General features: G+C 36.0%; 1 protein-coding gene and 1 non-coding gene across 2 annotated transcripts; one reads left to right on the top strand and one right to left on the bottom strand.

Moving 5' to 3' along the window:
• Positions 1 to 401: 401 nt before the first annotated feature.
• Positions 402 to 15323, bottom strand: ANKEF1 (ankyrin repeat and EF-hand domain containing 1). Its single transcript, XM_056121984.1, has 9 exons — positions 14978 to 15323; positions 10862 to 11061; positions 9987 to 10136; positions 8978 to 9101; positions 6563 to 7385; positions 4608 to 4834; positions 3136 to 3305; positions 1885 to 2016; positions 402 to 557 (listed from the first exon to the last, which is right to left on the bottom strand). The coding sequence occupies exons 1-9, from the start codon at positions 15321 to 15323 to the stop codon at positions 402 to 404; spliced, it is 2328 nt and encodes a 775-aa protein (XP_055977959.1).
• LOC130030942 (U6 spliceosomal RNA) lies at positions 13891 to 13997 on the top strand. Its single transcript, XR_008793586.1, has one exon. It is a non-coding gene; the product is annotated as a U6 spliceosomal RNA (small nuclear RNA).
• Positions 15324 to 16844: the final 1521 nt, after the last annotated feature.

Here is a 16844-nt window from a genome sequence, read left to right as displayed (position 1 = left end):
TTGTGGTATCATCATACCTTCCCTGTCATAAGTTAAGAGCTTCTATTTTGCCTTTTTGCAGGCACTTAACAAATTTATTTCATATTACTGATTTAAAAGAATGGGAAAAATTATCAGAAAATGAACTAACAGAACTCAATTTGTGATGATTAATTATTCTTAGAGAAGATTGAGATATTTATCCAGAATAAAATGAAAATGATTGCAAACTACAATATACCTTACATACTGTCTAGACAGGTTATCCAGAACTGGTACAAACCAAAAAAACATGATTCCAAAGGTAATCTGTAGATGCTTTGGCTTTAATGGGGATATTGGGTTCTTTCAGAAGAACAATTTCCAGAGTTTGGTTCCTGGGCCTCAAAATCTTTATCCCAAGAAGCAGCTGTTGTGATTTACTATTTCAAGGCAGATTCCAATGCTTCCGCTTTTTCTTTGATGTTCTTCTGGAATGGCATTAAGAAGTCTTCAAAGTCGACTTCGTAGGTGAACCTCTCCCGCTGCAGTTCCCTCTTCTCAATCAGTTCTGCTGTAGTGGCTTCAGGACTCCAGATCTTAAATAAACCACCACATTTAGACTTGGTATGAATATAGTCATGATTAAGCATGCCAATAGCTAAAGAATTTTTCATATGGTGAACTAAGAGTATCAATTTTATTTCCTATTCCATCCCAGGCATCTCATGTGGTCCCTGAGCTGCCTGAGAATGATCCCTGTGCTCAGAGCCAAGAGTAATCCCTGAGCACTTGCAGGTGTAGGCCCCAAAGCCAAACCCAAAACAAAACAAAACAAACACTGGTGAGGGCATAGGTGTTGGAACATGGTAGACTAAAATTCAATCATGAACAGCCTTGTAACTATGTATCTCATGGTGATTCAATTAAAAAATAAGCTAAAAAGTTTATTCCCTAACACATTTTAACATTTTTCCCCTCTTGTACAACATTGGTGGTTACATGACCATCACTATCGTGGTCCCTATTTGGACCTGACATATTCTTAAGTTAGTTCCCAAATAATTCTCAGGCTAGCTGCTGTTCACTTAATTTTAGGATGTCAAATCAAATAAGCAATAGAGTGAGAAGGTTTAGATGAGATACATTGAGTTTAAAAAGATACTTTGAAGTCAAAAGTATTTTCACCATAGAAGACAGAGGGAGGGAGTTGATGATTTCTTACTCAGGGTGGTTTGATAGGCTTTAGTAGATCACTCTGAAGATGAATGCCTTTTAGTTACAGATGTTTAGTAAGCTACTGCACTAGAGTGATAGCACTGCGGGTAGTGCGTTTGCCTTGCATGCGGCCGACCCGGGTTAGATTCCTCCGATTCCTCTGTCGCTCTTGGAGAGCCCGGAAAGCTACAACGAGTATTCCACCCCACGGCAGAGCCTGGCAAGGTCCCTGTGGCGTATTTGATATGCCAAAAACAGTAACAACAAGTCTCACAATGGAGACGTTACTGGTGCCCACTTGAGCAAATTAATGAAAAACAGGAGGACAGTGTTACAGTGATACAGTAAGCTACTATATAAATCTGACCTCAATTGCTAGGAAACAACTGAATTAGGTGGTAGTAGTGAATACAAGAAGGAAGTACTGCATCTCAAAAGTTCAAGGAAAAAGATTTACAGAACTTGGTGACTATAGGGAATAGAACTGACCAAGGAAAATTATCGTCTTTCAGTGTGAATTAAAATATTTAAAATAGAGAAAACCAGATTTGGGGAGCTAAACAAGTAGGGTTTATTAAATTGTAAGCAGCAGGAATTTGTAAAAGACACCTTCAAATAGTGAAAGCCTGGAACTTTTTTCTGTATAAAGATATTTTAAGAGTAACACAATGCCTGCCATGTTATGAGAACCTTTTTCAAAGCACTTACCCTTCGTGGAGTAAATGTAATATCTACTTTCTTAGTAAAACCACTGGTAATCAATGAGTTGAGATAAACCACGTTATCCTTTGGTATTTCCTTTTCTTCATGTACTGCTGGAATCGAATACATTAATGGTGCCTGGAAATAGAGCAAATACCATTATCAACTAAGAAACTATACATCATTTATAACACTATTTGTTGTTTTTACTCAGAAAAAAAATTAAGATTCCACTGTACAAAAATTACTTTAAAATGAAGTGGACTATTGCAATTTTGTCTAAACAAAGAGACTGTCTTGTTTAAGTCTACTAAATCGGTGCTGTCAGTGATAGCTCATAAATCCGTTCTTGACCTGTGTTTATTAAGTAAGAAAGATATATTCCTACAAGACAAGTAATGGTAGCTTTAGGTTGATCTGCTTTAATTTTTGCCTGTCCTGATGTTGTGTTCCATACTTATTACTCTTTATTGTCTCTGACCCCTTCCTAATATGTACCTACTCCCACCTACTTTTATCCAACTCTGCCAATTTTATAACATTAATTTTTTTCTTCTTGTTTTCATTACCTGATCTGTGTCTACCACCAAGAATTTCCAGGGATCTTTCTGCTTCTCTTAAATAAACTCTAAACTAGAGATGAACTTTGGGCTCCTCTGCAAGTGACAAATCTTAATGTATTATTCCATCATCAATTACCCCATGGAGAATACCAACCTCTTCTAACTGATAGTTTAGAATCTAGTCTTCTTCAGATTATCAGAAACCATCAATGCATTTCCTTAATTCCTTCTAGAGTTTTTTTTCCAGAATATTCAAATTATAGTTGGCCATATTCTAGGATTTGGTCATAGTCAGTTAAACTCCATATGTGATGGGAGGAGACAGAGGAGGCAGGAAGTGGATGGTGGCTAGGTGGGTGGTAACTGAGAGTCCTTCCTTCCTTCCTTCTTTCCTTCCTTCCTTCCTTCCTTCCTTCCTTCCTTCCTTCCTTCCTTCCTTCCTTCCTTCCTTCTTTCCTTCCTTCCTTCCTCCCGCCCGCCTGCCTGCCTGCCTGCCTGCCACATCAAGGGGTATTCCACAGTTCTGAGCTACTTCCGTGACTCTCAATCTATCGGACCAGGACTGGCAGTTCGATTCTGGGCATAAAATCCTGGGCCCTCAACATGCTAGGTACTAGAGATCTACCACTTGAATTATATTCCTGATCCCTGATAAGGTTTTAAGGTGTTTCAGCCACTATGGATAATTAATCACTTTTCTTACCTCTTCTTTAACTTCAAGACCTTCTGTCTTCAATTTAGGAGGTGGTTTGCCTTTCAGTTTTTGGTTTTCTGTTGGCTTGGGCATATTATCCATCCTTTCTTTAAGCAAACCAATTATTCTATAGTCAGCATATGCTTTTGCAATATCCATGGCATTGTGCCCTAGTTAAACAGGAATGTAGTCACAATTAATGATAAATACTAAATAATAAACTCTAGCACATTGACCCTAAGCATGTCATAGCAAAAATCATTATTAAAGCGGACAGAGAGCTAGACAAAAATGGTCTCAAATCTACCCAAATCTCAAATCTTGTGTCTTCAAGTGCCATTTATTGACAAAATAATCTTTTTTGTTAACTTTTTACCAGTAGCAAAATTTTTTTTTAAAAAATGGTAGGAAATATTAGATTATACTTTTGTATATATGCTAATCCTCTTCCCACATTGAGTACATTTTCTTCACATGACTATCTTCTACCATACTCCTCTTTCCATGAATTAAGGAGGTGTAGTCAAAAAGACCTGAGAAAGTGGGTGGTCACAAGTAGTGCTCCATGACTGAGTAAATTATGACACCTGGAAATGACCTCAGGCAAGTCTACCACCTGTGACTTAGAGGAACCCAGCGTTGCTAATGTTCAGATAAAAATATGGTCATCACATGTTCTATGATCAGAAAATGAAACCTTCAACCAAAATGCTCAAATATTTATTCAAGTGATTATTTATTGTTTACATATTTATGAGATAAGTCTTTTATTTACTTCCTAGAAAAGTTTTAATGTGAGAATTACATCACCCAACTTTGGAAGCAAGCTTTTTTTTTTCTTACTTAGAGGATCACACTTAGCAGTGCTCAGGGATTTACCTCTGGCTCTGGCTTTGTATTCAATGGTCATTTTTGGAAGTGCTCAAGGACAATATGTGGTGCTGGAATCTAATTGGGGTCAGCTGCATATGAGGCGATGTTAATCTCTGTACTAGCTGTTCAGTTTGAAATCTAACATATAGAAATTTTAAATTATGCCAATTACTGGGAATTAATGGCTTTAGCAGCATGATAACTCAAGTGTAATCTGTAAACTGGTACAAGTTCACAAATTAATAGTGTGTCACAATAAAGTAGTCCAGAAATTGAGTGTTTAGAAATGTTTATTGTAATTTGATAGAATTTTATCAGTTAAATTGAGTGATAAAACTAATACTTATATTTTATATTTATTTTCCAATTAATTTTTATAAATTTATATTTATTGCATTTTATGAGTACCACTCCATGACAACTGTAAAAATAAATAACTAGTCATTTAACACTAATGATCTGAGAAACACTGAATAGGAGATGAAATATCTTAAAAGACCAGCATGGGAGAAATGTGTTTTTACAAGAATAGAATCAAAGTGTTATATCTGACATAAATTCATCTTTTCTGACCATACCTACAAATAATATGAACATACCTTTTCTATTTTCCAACTGGATCTTAGCACCAGCATCAAGGAGGTATTTCACAGTATCTAGTCTACAGCTCTCAATGGCTCTACTTAAAGGTGTTGAATTGTTGATTGAAAGTGCATCTATTACAGCTCCAGACTTAACAAGAAGCTCAACAATATCTTGTTGGCCTGCATGGCAAGCAAAATGAAGTGGAGTCCACAGAAAATTATCTGTTGCATTAACATTAGCCCTATAAGGGAAGATAGATGTACAAGTTAAAAACAACAGTATGGATTGCTTCAAAGACTTGGAGGACAAAAATGCTATGATTTTATATAGCTTTATCAAAATGATCAATTATATATAGCTATATAAAGTGAAAGTCTGAGTAAAGAAACTCTGTGTCATAACTTCTTAAAATGTACTTCGCATTATCTGCCAGTTTTAACACACACACACACATTCATACACACACACACACACACACACTATATAAACACTTAAAGCACTAGTGCACTAGAGCCTAGGAGTTTATTTTATGTAAAGATCAAATGAAGCAAATTTAAAAATATGAATCCAATTAAGATTAAAGCCAACAGGAAACAGAAGTTATAAGTATCTCAACATACAGATAGATATCTTTAGTTTTGGGACTTCTCCCAGCAGTGCTCAGAGTTTACTCTTGGCTCTGTGCTCAGGAATTACTCCAGGTAGAGTTTGGGGGTACCACATGGAGTGTAGGGATCAAACAGAGGTTGGCTGTGTGCAATGCAAGCACCCCACCCACTGTCCTATTTCTCTAGCATCCCAGAAAATATTCTTTATCAATTTCTTCTTCTGCATGTTCTGATGATGCATGCTATTTTAAAACGAAGCTTTACCATTATAATTCAAAACATTATCATCTGTTATTTAATTTTTTCCTTTTAGAAATTCAGTCCAAAAGTTCAAATTCTCATTATTAACTTTTTGCTACTCATGCTAATAGGCATACTCGAATCTTCCTTTGACATTACATGGTAGAACCTTTAATAAAATATCCAATCACTGTGCAAATAAGTGCTTTTCTCATTAAGTTTAATTCACTTACTCCAACAAATTCTATAAAGTGAGTTCCTTTTAGAACCTGAGAGAATATTTTATATCTTTGAGCATTATATATGTATAACACAGGGTCTAAAAATAAACATATAACTTAAATGGGGGGAAAAATAACTGACCCCTTCTAGAATCCTATTCTGTGGATGAAAAAACTGAGGCATATCATGGCTTAGAAACCTTCATCTATGTTATTGAACTCCTAATAGAAGGAGTTAAACCTAAGTAATCGCTTGAGTTAAAAAGATATATTGAAATTTCATGCTTTGCTATTTATTTAGTTAGATACCTGGAAATAAAGGAAAAGACGATCCTCAAGAGGAGACACTAAAGCATGCTCCTAGACTTATGCCACCATTCCACTTGTTTCATTAGGTAAGCATATGCGAGAGCGAGTGTGCAGGCACACGCACACACACACACACATGCACACACAAAGAGAAGGGTAAAATGACTATGTAAGACAAAGTTCTAGAGATCTCCTGCATAATATTGTACTGGACACTTACAACTTGTTGTCAGTATACGTCATGATGTTTATCACCAGTACCACAACATGTCTTAAATTTAAAATAAAGTATGAGTTCATCCCCATGTGATTGTAAGCTCTGTTTGTCTAGAGAAGTCAGTGGTATTCAGTCAGAAGACTCTCCTCTCCACCTGTGGAAATTGTGTTGACCTTCATTTACTTTGTACATAGTTGTTAACAACTGTACACAACAGCTCCTGTGTTCCCAGGGGGTTTGGTTCTTTAGATAAGCTGTGTCTATGATCTAACGGTCAGGAATGGAGCTCTATCTTTTTCCTTGGCATTCCTTTGTGTCCTTAAAAGGGGTAACCCCTCTCAAAAATTTCAATTGCACGCAACCACAAAACGCACCCTTTTTCAATAAGAAATTTGACGACCTCCATGTTTCCACTTGCACATGCAGTCATCAGTGGAGTTTTGTAATAATTGTCCTTCATATCCACGGGGATTCCTTTTTCGAATGCCTTCTTCAGGGAAGCCAGATCCCCCGCCCTGGTGATATAATTGATGTTTGTATATTCGATCTCTGGCTCATCAATGTACCAAGCAGAATCATCCTGGATGGGATGCTCTGGCGGGTGATCTCGGTTAAACCGGTTACAATCCGTTATGTTCTTGTAGGTTTCAATCAGGTAATAAGGTGGACCACCGTCCTCCCGGTGTGGGAACGCTTCGTCGGGAATGACACAGACAGGAAGTGGCAAGACAAACTTGCCTTGCTTTCCCTTCTTCCCCGCGCCTTTTTTCTTTTTCTTAGGTCCAAAGGAGCTGACAACGTAGGTCTTGCCTAAATAGCTGGTTCCTTTAAAGAACTCGTCGATGTTCACGCCTCCTCCTCGGGTCTTTTCATGCATCTGAGCTATGGAAGCCAGCTGTTCCAGAGTGACAAACTCTTGCCTCTCCTCCAGGGCCAGCACAAAGTCTTCTTTGCTGATTGTCCCATCGCCCCTGTCCACAAAGGCAAAGGCTTCCCGAAGGAAAGTTTCATGCTCTACTGACCATTCATGTAGCCGAAGGGCCCAGACAGGATTCGGATTTTTGGCTCCAGGCCTGGCCATTCTATTAGCTATCCTCTCAGCTCGACGTATTTCTTTGCTTGCAGCCTTGAAGCCGCCTTCCTTAGCAATAATCCTGGGGGTCTTATGTTCTATATTCTTCCATTTCAGATCACATCCTACAATTGGAAGGATACTTATTACAAATAGTGCTGAGGCATCTGACAGCTTGCAAATGGCATTCATCAAACTATTCTATTAATTTTGCAGTGATGGGTCTAAACTTTTATTTCAAATAATTCCTATGGAGATGAACCCATTCAACTCTCATAAATTACATAAGGTAGGCTGCAATCTATTTTTCCCATGAGCTTTAGTTCCATGGATTTTTAAGGGTGACATGTTGCCAATTTCTGTCACCTGTCTCCAAAAGATTAGGCTATTCATCCCTAAAATACCTAGAAAGAAATACCATATTGGGATATTGGTAAGGAGATTTCATGACAAGAAAAAATAGAATAAAGGTGACATTTAAAATGGAGGAGCAGCTGGAGTCACAAAACTTACATAGGAACTTACAGACTCAGAATGTTGAAGGACCCTCCATTTTTAAAAATGCTTATAAATGCTTATAAATCTTATAATCTTAAAGTATAAGATTTATATGTATTCTCCAAACATGACAGAAGAAAACAAATTGTTAATCAAATATGAAAGTATTACTTATATTTGTGCAAGTTATAAATTAAAATTCTTTTTCCTTTAAGATCTCTTACTTAAAATGATGGCATCCAATTATATGTATTTTCCAAAGGAATCCAACTTTCCTGAGTACATTGGGACATCTACTTAGCATACTAGGAATATTACTCATAATAAAAATAATGAGACATTCAAAATTAATTGTTTATATTAATGAGTCAGATTATTAAGCTATTTCTAGTGTTTTGAGTCAAGAACAGTCATCTGATGCTTTGTCAACCTCACATATTTACAAAAGATTGCAACCCAATAAAAATCTCTAATAACTAATGTTTAGACAGCTACATGCTGATGTCCCTCCACACTTTATAATTTCATTCTTTATCAAAAAGGATATTAGCCACAAATGCTTTTCAAGAATATTTCTAGGTGCTTTGATCTTTAGCATACACTATGCCACACTAGGAATGATCCCTGAGCACAGATCCAGGAGTAAGCTTTGAATACCATAGAGTATAGATCCCCAATCCCCTGAAATACTATTTTGGTAGTAGAGAGATAGACAGATCTTTGCTTTTCATAATACATAATGGTCAAAAAAAGTAAGAGAGATTAGAATTAATAGTTTATGAGGACAAAATTGCATTTGTTTGTTTGTTTGTTTGTTTGTTTTGTTTTGTTTGGGTCATACCTGGCGATGCACAGGTGTTACTCCTGGTTCATTCACTCAGGAATTACTCCTGGCAGTGCTCAGGGACCATATGGGATGATGGGAATCGAACCCTGTTCGGCCATGTGCAAGGCAAATGCCCTACCCATGGCGCTATCACTCCAGTCTGGTTTTCATTTTTTCACAGTGCTTATTATTCTGGGAGGTGATGTGAAAGAGTTTAATATAATACGAGTAAAACAAGATCTTTCATTACATCAGAAGTGATGCAGGCCTATTAGTCTTATTCACATTTGATAACAGTAATGAGACTCAATCATCAGGCCCATATTCTCTGCACACCAATGACAAGAGTAAATCAGAGATACTTTAAGTTAAAAATTTCCTATACAATTTTACCTCTTTGAGCTACATATCTACAGCAATCAGCAAAACCACCCATGGCAGCATGATGAAGTGGAGTGTTCCCATCCATCGCAATAAGCCCCAGATCCCCACCATAGGCAAAAAGAAGCCTTAAAATCTGAAAAATAAATAACATAAGTTGCAGGAGAAACGTAAGATATATTTACTAAGCTAAGACTCATATTTAGAGCCATGCTGCCCAATATAAGTATCTGTTAACTTATGATAAGTTAGATTGAAATCAGTTAAATAGAAGAGGTTTTAAAATATTCAGTTTCTTTCACTAATATTCAGTTTATTTCACTAAAATAATCAAAAGATATATATGGCTACTGTAGTGTATACTATATTGTACAGCACAGATTGAGAACATTTTCTAAATGTGCTTTTTTATTATGCATGATTTTGTTACAGAAAAGAGACTCAATGACAAAATCAAAGATAACTGTTAAAGTAAAGGAAATTCAGTAAAGAAATTTTAACTATAATTCAGAAAATTTCTATTTAAAAAATCGGAGTGTTTTGGCTACTATTTGAATCTGAAATCACTGTGCCTATAAAATATCATTTGCCAATATATTAGGATAATCAGATACATTTGAATTAAAAATTTTTGATAGATCTTTAGATCCATTTAAACATCAGGGAGATAAGAATGTATTTGCATTGTTCTTTCTATAAACATATTACAGCATATTTTGAAATCACATTATATAATGTTTTCCCAACATTACTTTGTTGGGAAAACATTTTAATGTTATGAATTAAGAACATATTAAACTATTGTTAGTAATATTAAAGGCATGAATTTACAAATAGATAAATCTGAGTAAGAGCTAGAATAAGTCTTAAAATAATGGTTTGGGGAGCTATATTAGTAGTAATTATATAATAGATTAGTAGTAATCCAGGAAGAAAAAGTCCTTTGTAACCCACGATACTTAAAAGTTTTAAGAAAAGGTAGAAAAAGTTTCTAACAAGAAATATTAGAGCCAATTATTACATCAAAATGGCCTCCTTTGGCAGCAAAATGTGCAGCATGATATCTGTTAAAGTCAAATGTGTTTACTTCCCCTCCTCTTTCCAATATTCCTCGAACTATTTCTATCACACCTTCTCTTGATGCTTCCATTAAAGCCGTGCGACCAGTAAGCTGGATATGTGAAATAGATCAAATACAGTTTATTCCAGTTATATTTAATAACATATTCAATAAACACTGTATATGGGTGCCCTAAATTTTTTGGTCTGAAGATTCACAATTACATATTTGCTTCTCTCCATTTTTATATTTTATTAACAAGTAGGAAAGATGAATCCAGTACCCAGTATAATGGTTCAACATTAAAAAATAGTATTCTAAAATAAAACAACACATTAGATGCCCACAAGAAAATTATGTTAACAAATAAATTTCTTATAAAGAAAAAAAGATGATAAAAGTGTGCTATATGCTAAAATTTAGTGTTGTTGATTTCTAATGAGGAGAATCCATTTTTACTGTGTGACATTAAAATTTACCAAATGAATAAAGTGAGCAAAATGGACAAGAGAAACAGAAAAAATACCCATTTTCTTCCCACAGATATAAATTTCCATTAGGCATCACTGATATATTTTCTACTATTTCCTAAAACTATCTTTTAACATTTGGCATAATATATACCATTTCTCCACAAACATAATTAGGAAATAAGACTTTAAAATCATAACAACAAGAATAATGAAGTATATCAAGTTCAATTTAAGGTTTTCATGGATAGAAATGAATTGTCTACTCAGAGGACAGTCATTTTCCCACATTTAAATGAAAAGATGGTACCACTGAAACTGTACAATTGAAAAAAAGAATAATTATAATCATAGGAATAGTCATACTGGGTAAAAGGAATTTGGATTGGCTCCTTTTTCCAAAAATTTCAGGCAGATAGCCTTAACAGCATGTGCTTCTTCACAAGCTCTATAGAACACTGGCTTTCCTTCATAGGAAGAATTGTTGACATCTGCACCATGCTCCAGGGCAATCAACGCACATCGATAATGCCGCTTTGTAGGCAAAATGCAGTAAAACAAAATACCTGCAGGAAAAAAAAAGAATTCCCCAAAGTACTTAATAACATTTATATATATTTTATTTGAATTTGATAAGAAGGGAGAGATCTCTAAAAATCTATAATTAGCTAATTAAAAGTGGTCAGAAAGGCACAGGGATATTTGTCTTGGTTACCCCTCTGAAGCAAATTGAAATACCAAGACAGAAAATAATAAACAAAAATAAAAACTCAACTTTTGAAAGAAAACAATTACAACCAAATATGATAGATCTGGTTCTGTGTAGAATCTGAGTACTGATATGTGAGAGCCTTTCAAGATTCAAGATTGTGTGAGCATTACAACTGGATGGGTATGGTGACTGACAACAAGAGTCAGTTTAAAATGTGAGAGCCCACTCAGCCAGGAGTGTCTGTGTGTACGTGCGTGCGTGCGTGCGTGCGTGTGTGTGTGTCTACAGAAGAGCATAATACCTAGTTATCACCATAACAGCAGTAGTAGCAGCAATGAAAGAAAAGGATGAAGAAATGCTGAATTCATAGTAAATAGAATCCCCCTACCCTCCAAACACACAACATGTACACAAGACATTCAGCATAATCAGTTTAAATATCCCCCATAGGTACTGCTTCTTGAAATGTGCAGATGGCTATTAGTAGGTCCCTGAGATCCCTTTGCAGACTACAAGTAAAATAGTAGCGAGAAGCAAAGTGAGTAGTAAGGAATCTATCATTTTGTGCATTTTTTTTCATTTAGGAAATCATTTCAAAACAGTAAAGAAGGAAAATGCTGAATCCTCCACTAAGACCTGTTAGATATTTGCCTTTAATATAAAAAGTAAGTAAAAGTAAAGGCCCTCCCGTTGATCATCGATTTGCTCGAGCGGGCCCAGTAACGTCTCCATTGGAGACTTTGTTGTTACTGTGTCTGGCATATCGAATACTCTCGGTAGCTTGCCGGGCTCTCCGAGAGGGGCGGAGGAATCGAACTCGGGTCGGCCATGTTGGCTGCGTGCAAGGCAGATGCCCTACCCACTGTGCTATCGCTCCAGCCCTTTAATATAATCCATGTCAAAAATATATGACAAGGACTGGAAAAGATAGTACAGGAGTCAAAGTATAAACCTTGCATTTAATCACCCACGGTTAGATCCATGGCACCACAAGGTTCCTTAGCACTTATGAGTGCAGCTCCGGAGGCTCTTAAGAACTATTGAGTGGCCCTGGTAATCCCTGGCATCACAGTGCCTTTAGTGGTACCATATCTTTCAGTTCTATTTGCTGAAAATTGCCAGAAGAGTGTCCTTGGATCTTCTGAGCACCACTCGGGAGGTCTCTCTCCAAGATATACTTGGGATGAGGAATATTGTTATGATACCAGGGTCAAATGTTGGTAATAGTGTTTGGTAAACAGTACTAAAACTCCAAATTAATTTTTTCAACAACAACAACAACAACAACAACAACAACATAACAACAACAACAAAAAGTCTACTCAAAGAACAAGAAAATGCCAGGGAGAGAGGAGGATAAAGGACAGAAATCTAATAATGAAAGCAAAAAGTATATACCATAAAATAATACACATGTGAAAATTATTGACTATCTTATTATTAAGCTATTAATCTATACCATAATTTACACATGTAAAAATAACAAGATAGCAAATAAATTAAGTACTAATTTTTCTAAAACAACATGCAGATAGAACAAGATGTAAGGAAGACTTCTAGAACAATAGGTGATAATTAGAAGAAAAAAATAAAACTGAGTCAATATTCAATTAATTTTTTTTAAATGGTTGAGGCCAGAGAGCTATCCCAAAGGATTCAGTGCATGCTTGGCATGCAAAAAGGCTGAGTTTAATCCTGGTGCCACATGGTTCACCACACAACATCAGAAGTGACTCTTAACATAGAGTCAGGGGTAGCCCTGAGCACCATTAAGCGTGGTCCCCAAACAAAATTAAAAAATTGTACAGAAGTAAAACTACTAAATAAGTGAAACTCAAATTGAAAGCAAATAAGGGAGAGCAGACAACTGTCAAAAAAGTTGGAAAAACATTGTATAACCAAGAAAAATGTAATTGAGATGTTTAAAAATTATTTGTTATCTGGGAGATGTAAAAGAGTTGAATCACTGGTCTGAAGTGATGAAAAATAATTAACCCAGTTGGTATTCAATGATAAAAGGTCAAATGGAACAGGAGATATACATGGAGATAGAAGTAAACTTGAAGTGAAAGTCTGAACATAAAAATTGGAAAAGCATACTAGTTTTTCTTGGAAAAAATGTTTAAAATAATCAAGGCATCTTTTGGTAAATCTAGGTAAAGACAGAATCCTGTGAATACCAATGGGAAAAAAATCAAGTCACCTGCTAAAAGGAAATTTCGATTGAGCTAGTCTTAAGATTTTAGCTACATAGCTACATTCAATGATGGAAAATAAGGGAACTCTACAGTGGTACCTGGGGAATAAGAGTTTTTATAAGCAGATTGTTGTTAACATAAGAAAATAGAAATATCAATTTAAAATCAAAAGAGACACTAGAAGCTGCAAGCCTGAAAGAATGAGCTACACTCTTTTTGCCAGATCAATAAGAACTGTGTACCTAAAAAGTCAGTCATAGATATTTTCAACTGTAGCGCCAAAACTAAATCACCCTAGGATTCTGATACAGAATAGCATTACAGTTCATAATGTAGAAAAAATGTAATTAACCAAAACCTGGGAGGGAAGAGAGGAAAGGCAGAAGACTTTAAATTGATTTTTCCATCTTTCACTGCAGGAGTTAGAGCCATGGTAAAGTGACAGGTGTTTAGTACAAAATGGAATCATTAAAAGAACTGAAATAGTGCTTGCTTTGGCAGCACATATACTAAAATTGGAATGATACAGAGAAGATTAGCATGGCCCCTGCGCAAGGATGACACGCAAATTTATGAAGAGCTCCATATTTTTTCAAATCATAATGACCAAAAGTAGAGAGAGAGTATGGCGAATATTGACTGCCATGGAGGTAGGAGGAGGTTTGGAAAGGGGGGTATACTGAGGACATTGGTGGTGGGGAATGTGCACTGGTGGAGAGATGGGTATTTGATCATGAATTTAATCATTAAAAGAGTTGAAAGCAGACTTTTAATTTTAGAAAATATGACAAGAAAATTTCTCAAAAAACAAAATAAAGAGGCTGGAGTGATAGCACAGAGGGTAGGGCGTTTGCCTTGCACGCGGCTGACCCGGGTTTGATTCCTGGCATTCCATATGGTCCCCTGAGCACCTGCCAGGAGTAATTCCTGAGTGCAGAACCAGGAATAACCCTTGTGCATCACCAGGTGTGACCCAAAAAGCAAAACAAACAAAAACCCCATATGGATAATATGGAAAAATATGTCAGCATAATGTTAGGGCTTCAGCTTAATTATGGCATGTCTCAATTTCAAATCTTATTTCCCAACACATTGAAATTTATCCTAAAAAATTGGAGGTTAATAACAGGATCCATTTTAGTCCTTTTAAGTTCCCAAATGCAGGTAATTTGCACATCAGGCTGTCACTGAGAAGGGGACAAAATCTGTTTTGCTCTAAGTGTAGTACCACATGGTAAAAACAGTAAAAAATGAAGAAAACGGATGAGAATGAGGGAAAATAATTTCCTCTTATCTTAGAGTCTAAAGAAAGCATTTTATTATGAATTACACTTCATACAAATTAAGTTTATTTTTCTTTTAAAATGATAGATGTCTTAGAACTGGAATTTCTAAGATATACTAATACAATTGCCAAATTATGGAATCCTTTAGTTTAGCATTAAGAATCTTGCCTTTCACTTAAAACTGTAAGCAAATCACTTCTCAAGTGGGAAAGCAAACAGGTCCATGTTCCGGATTTCTGGTTAAAAACGAAATGCAGCAGCTGAATAGGAGGTTTGTTGATTTTACCTTTTCCTTCATTATCAAGTACAGTCATATCAGCTTTTGCCTTTGCTAATATTTCCATTGCCAATTCATGACCCAGTTCTGCAGCCCTCATTGTTGGAGTACAGCCCATCTTGTCTTGCACATCCGGGTGAGCATTAAGACTGAGGAGAAAGGTAACCATATCAATATCATTGGAAACCGAGGCTAAATGTAGAGCACTCTGTCCATTGATGGGCTCTGTGAAATTGATTAGTTCAGGGTATCCAAATTTGGTCAGCTTCTCTATCTGTTTCTTGTCTTTGTTCCGAACACACTGAAGAACTTTATAGATCTGCAAGTTCTCAAGTCTTTTATCTGCTACAGCCATATTTGACCAACTTCTTGAAAATGTTTTTCTGAACCAAAACAAACACTACAACAGCAAAAAACAAAAGAAAAAAATACTCAAAGTTAATTTTTATTATGATTGTTAAATACTATATTAAGTTCTTCCTTGAGAGGCTTATTTTGACACAGCCATAATTTATTACAGGTTAGGGCTGGAGCGATAGCACAGCGGTAGGGCGTTTGCCTTACAAGCGGCCAACATGGCCGACCCGAGTTCGATTCCTCCGACCCTCTCGGAGAGCCCGGCAAGCTACCGAGAGTATCTTGCTTGCACGGCAGAGCCTGGCAAGCTACCCGTGATGTATTTGATATGCCAAACACAGTAACAACGAGTCTCATGATGGAGACGTTACTGGGCCCGCTCGAGCAAATCGATGAACAACGGGAGGTCCGTGACCGTGATTCATGAAACTAGAATTTACAAATACAAAAATATTTAGCTAGCCTAAAATTAAAACATTTGAAAATAGTCTATTATCATCAATGCTAGCCTTGCTGTGCAGTAAATTTTTAAAAGTATTTCTATTTTGTTTTATTAAAGTACCATGATTTACAAAAGTTATTCACAGATGAGTTTTTAAACATATAATATTCCAGCACCAATTCCACCACCAGGTCCAACTTCCCTTGCCCACTGTCTCCAGGTTGCTTTCTAACTCTCCCCACATCACCACCCCAGCCTACTATCTTGACAGATTCATTTTTAAAGTTTAATTGCTGAAGTTTGAAACTTCTTTTTTTTATTTTAGTGTTTTTTTTTTAAATCTCATTTTTATTTTCCTTTCTAGGAAGCCCTTCTCATATACCCATAAAGGTAAGTCTATCACTAAATTGCCAAGACTAGATTTTGAGCTACATAATTCTGTACCAGAGTTTCCTCCATGATGCAAGGCCATACCAGCATTAATAGTTGAAAGGTTATAAATATTATAAATATGGCGTAGAACTTTGAGATGCTCATTATAGACAGAAATCAACTAGGCTTTGTGAGATGTAACAAGGGGGAGATGGATGCTTGCTGTGTGGTCTTACATGCCAATGACATGGGAAAGTGACGAAGAAATGATTTTAAGTCAAATGCAAAGTTTCATAAATAAGCTTCCTGTTAACTTACATTGTACAGTGTGATTTTATCTATTATTTATGGAAAAACAATCTTTTGAACTGAGCAATAATGAAGCCATGTATTCCTGGCTTGCTTTCCTTTCCTTTGTGGGGAAAATAGAGTTTTTCATAAAGGAGATCCATTCCAAACAGTATAATGCTCTCCTTGGTATAACTACTGTCAATTGGTACAACTACCTTCAATTTGTTTCACAGCTTCACATAGCCCATATAATTTGTTCTCTATTGAATACCAGAAAATCCTTTTTAAAATCCTTTTCAAAGGTAAGATAGAACAGCTTCCCCCTCGATTTTAATATAACTTTTTAACACAAAGAAAATCTGAAGACCAACATATGCATAAATGATATCTTACCATTAATACTTAACTTGCCTT

The sequence above is a fragment of the Sorex fumeus genome, unplaced genomic scaffold, assembly GCF_029834395.1.
Source record: "Sorex fumeus unplaced genomic scaffold, SorFum_2.1 ptg000044l, whole genome shotgun sequence".
NCBI classification, from domain to species: Eukaryota; Metazoa; Chordata; class Mammalia; order Eulipotyphla; family Soricidae; genus Sorex; species Sorex fumeus.
Note: the sequence above shows the minus strand (reverse complement) of the source record. Positions and strands in the feature narration are given on the sequence as shown.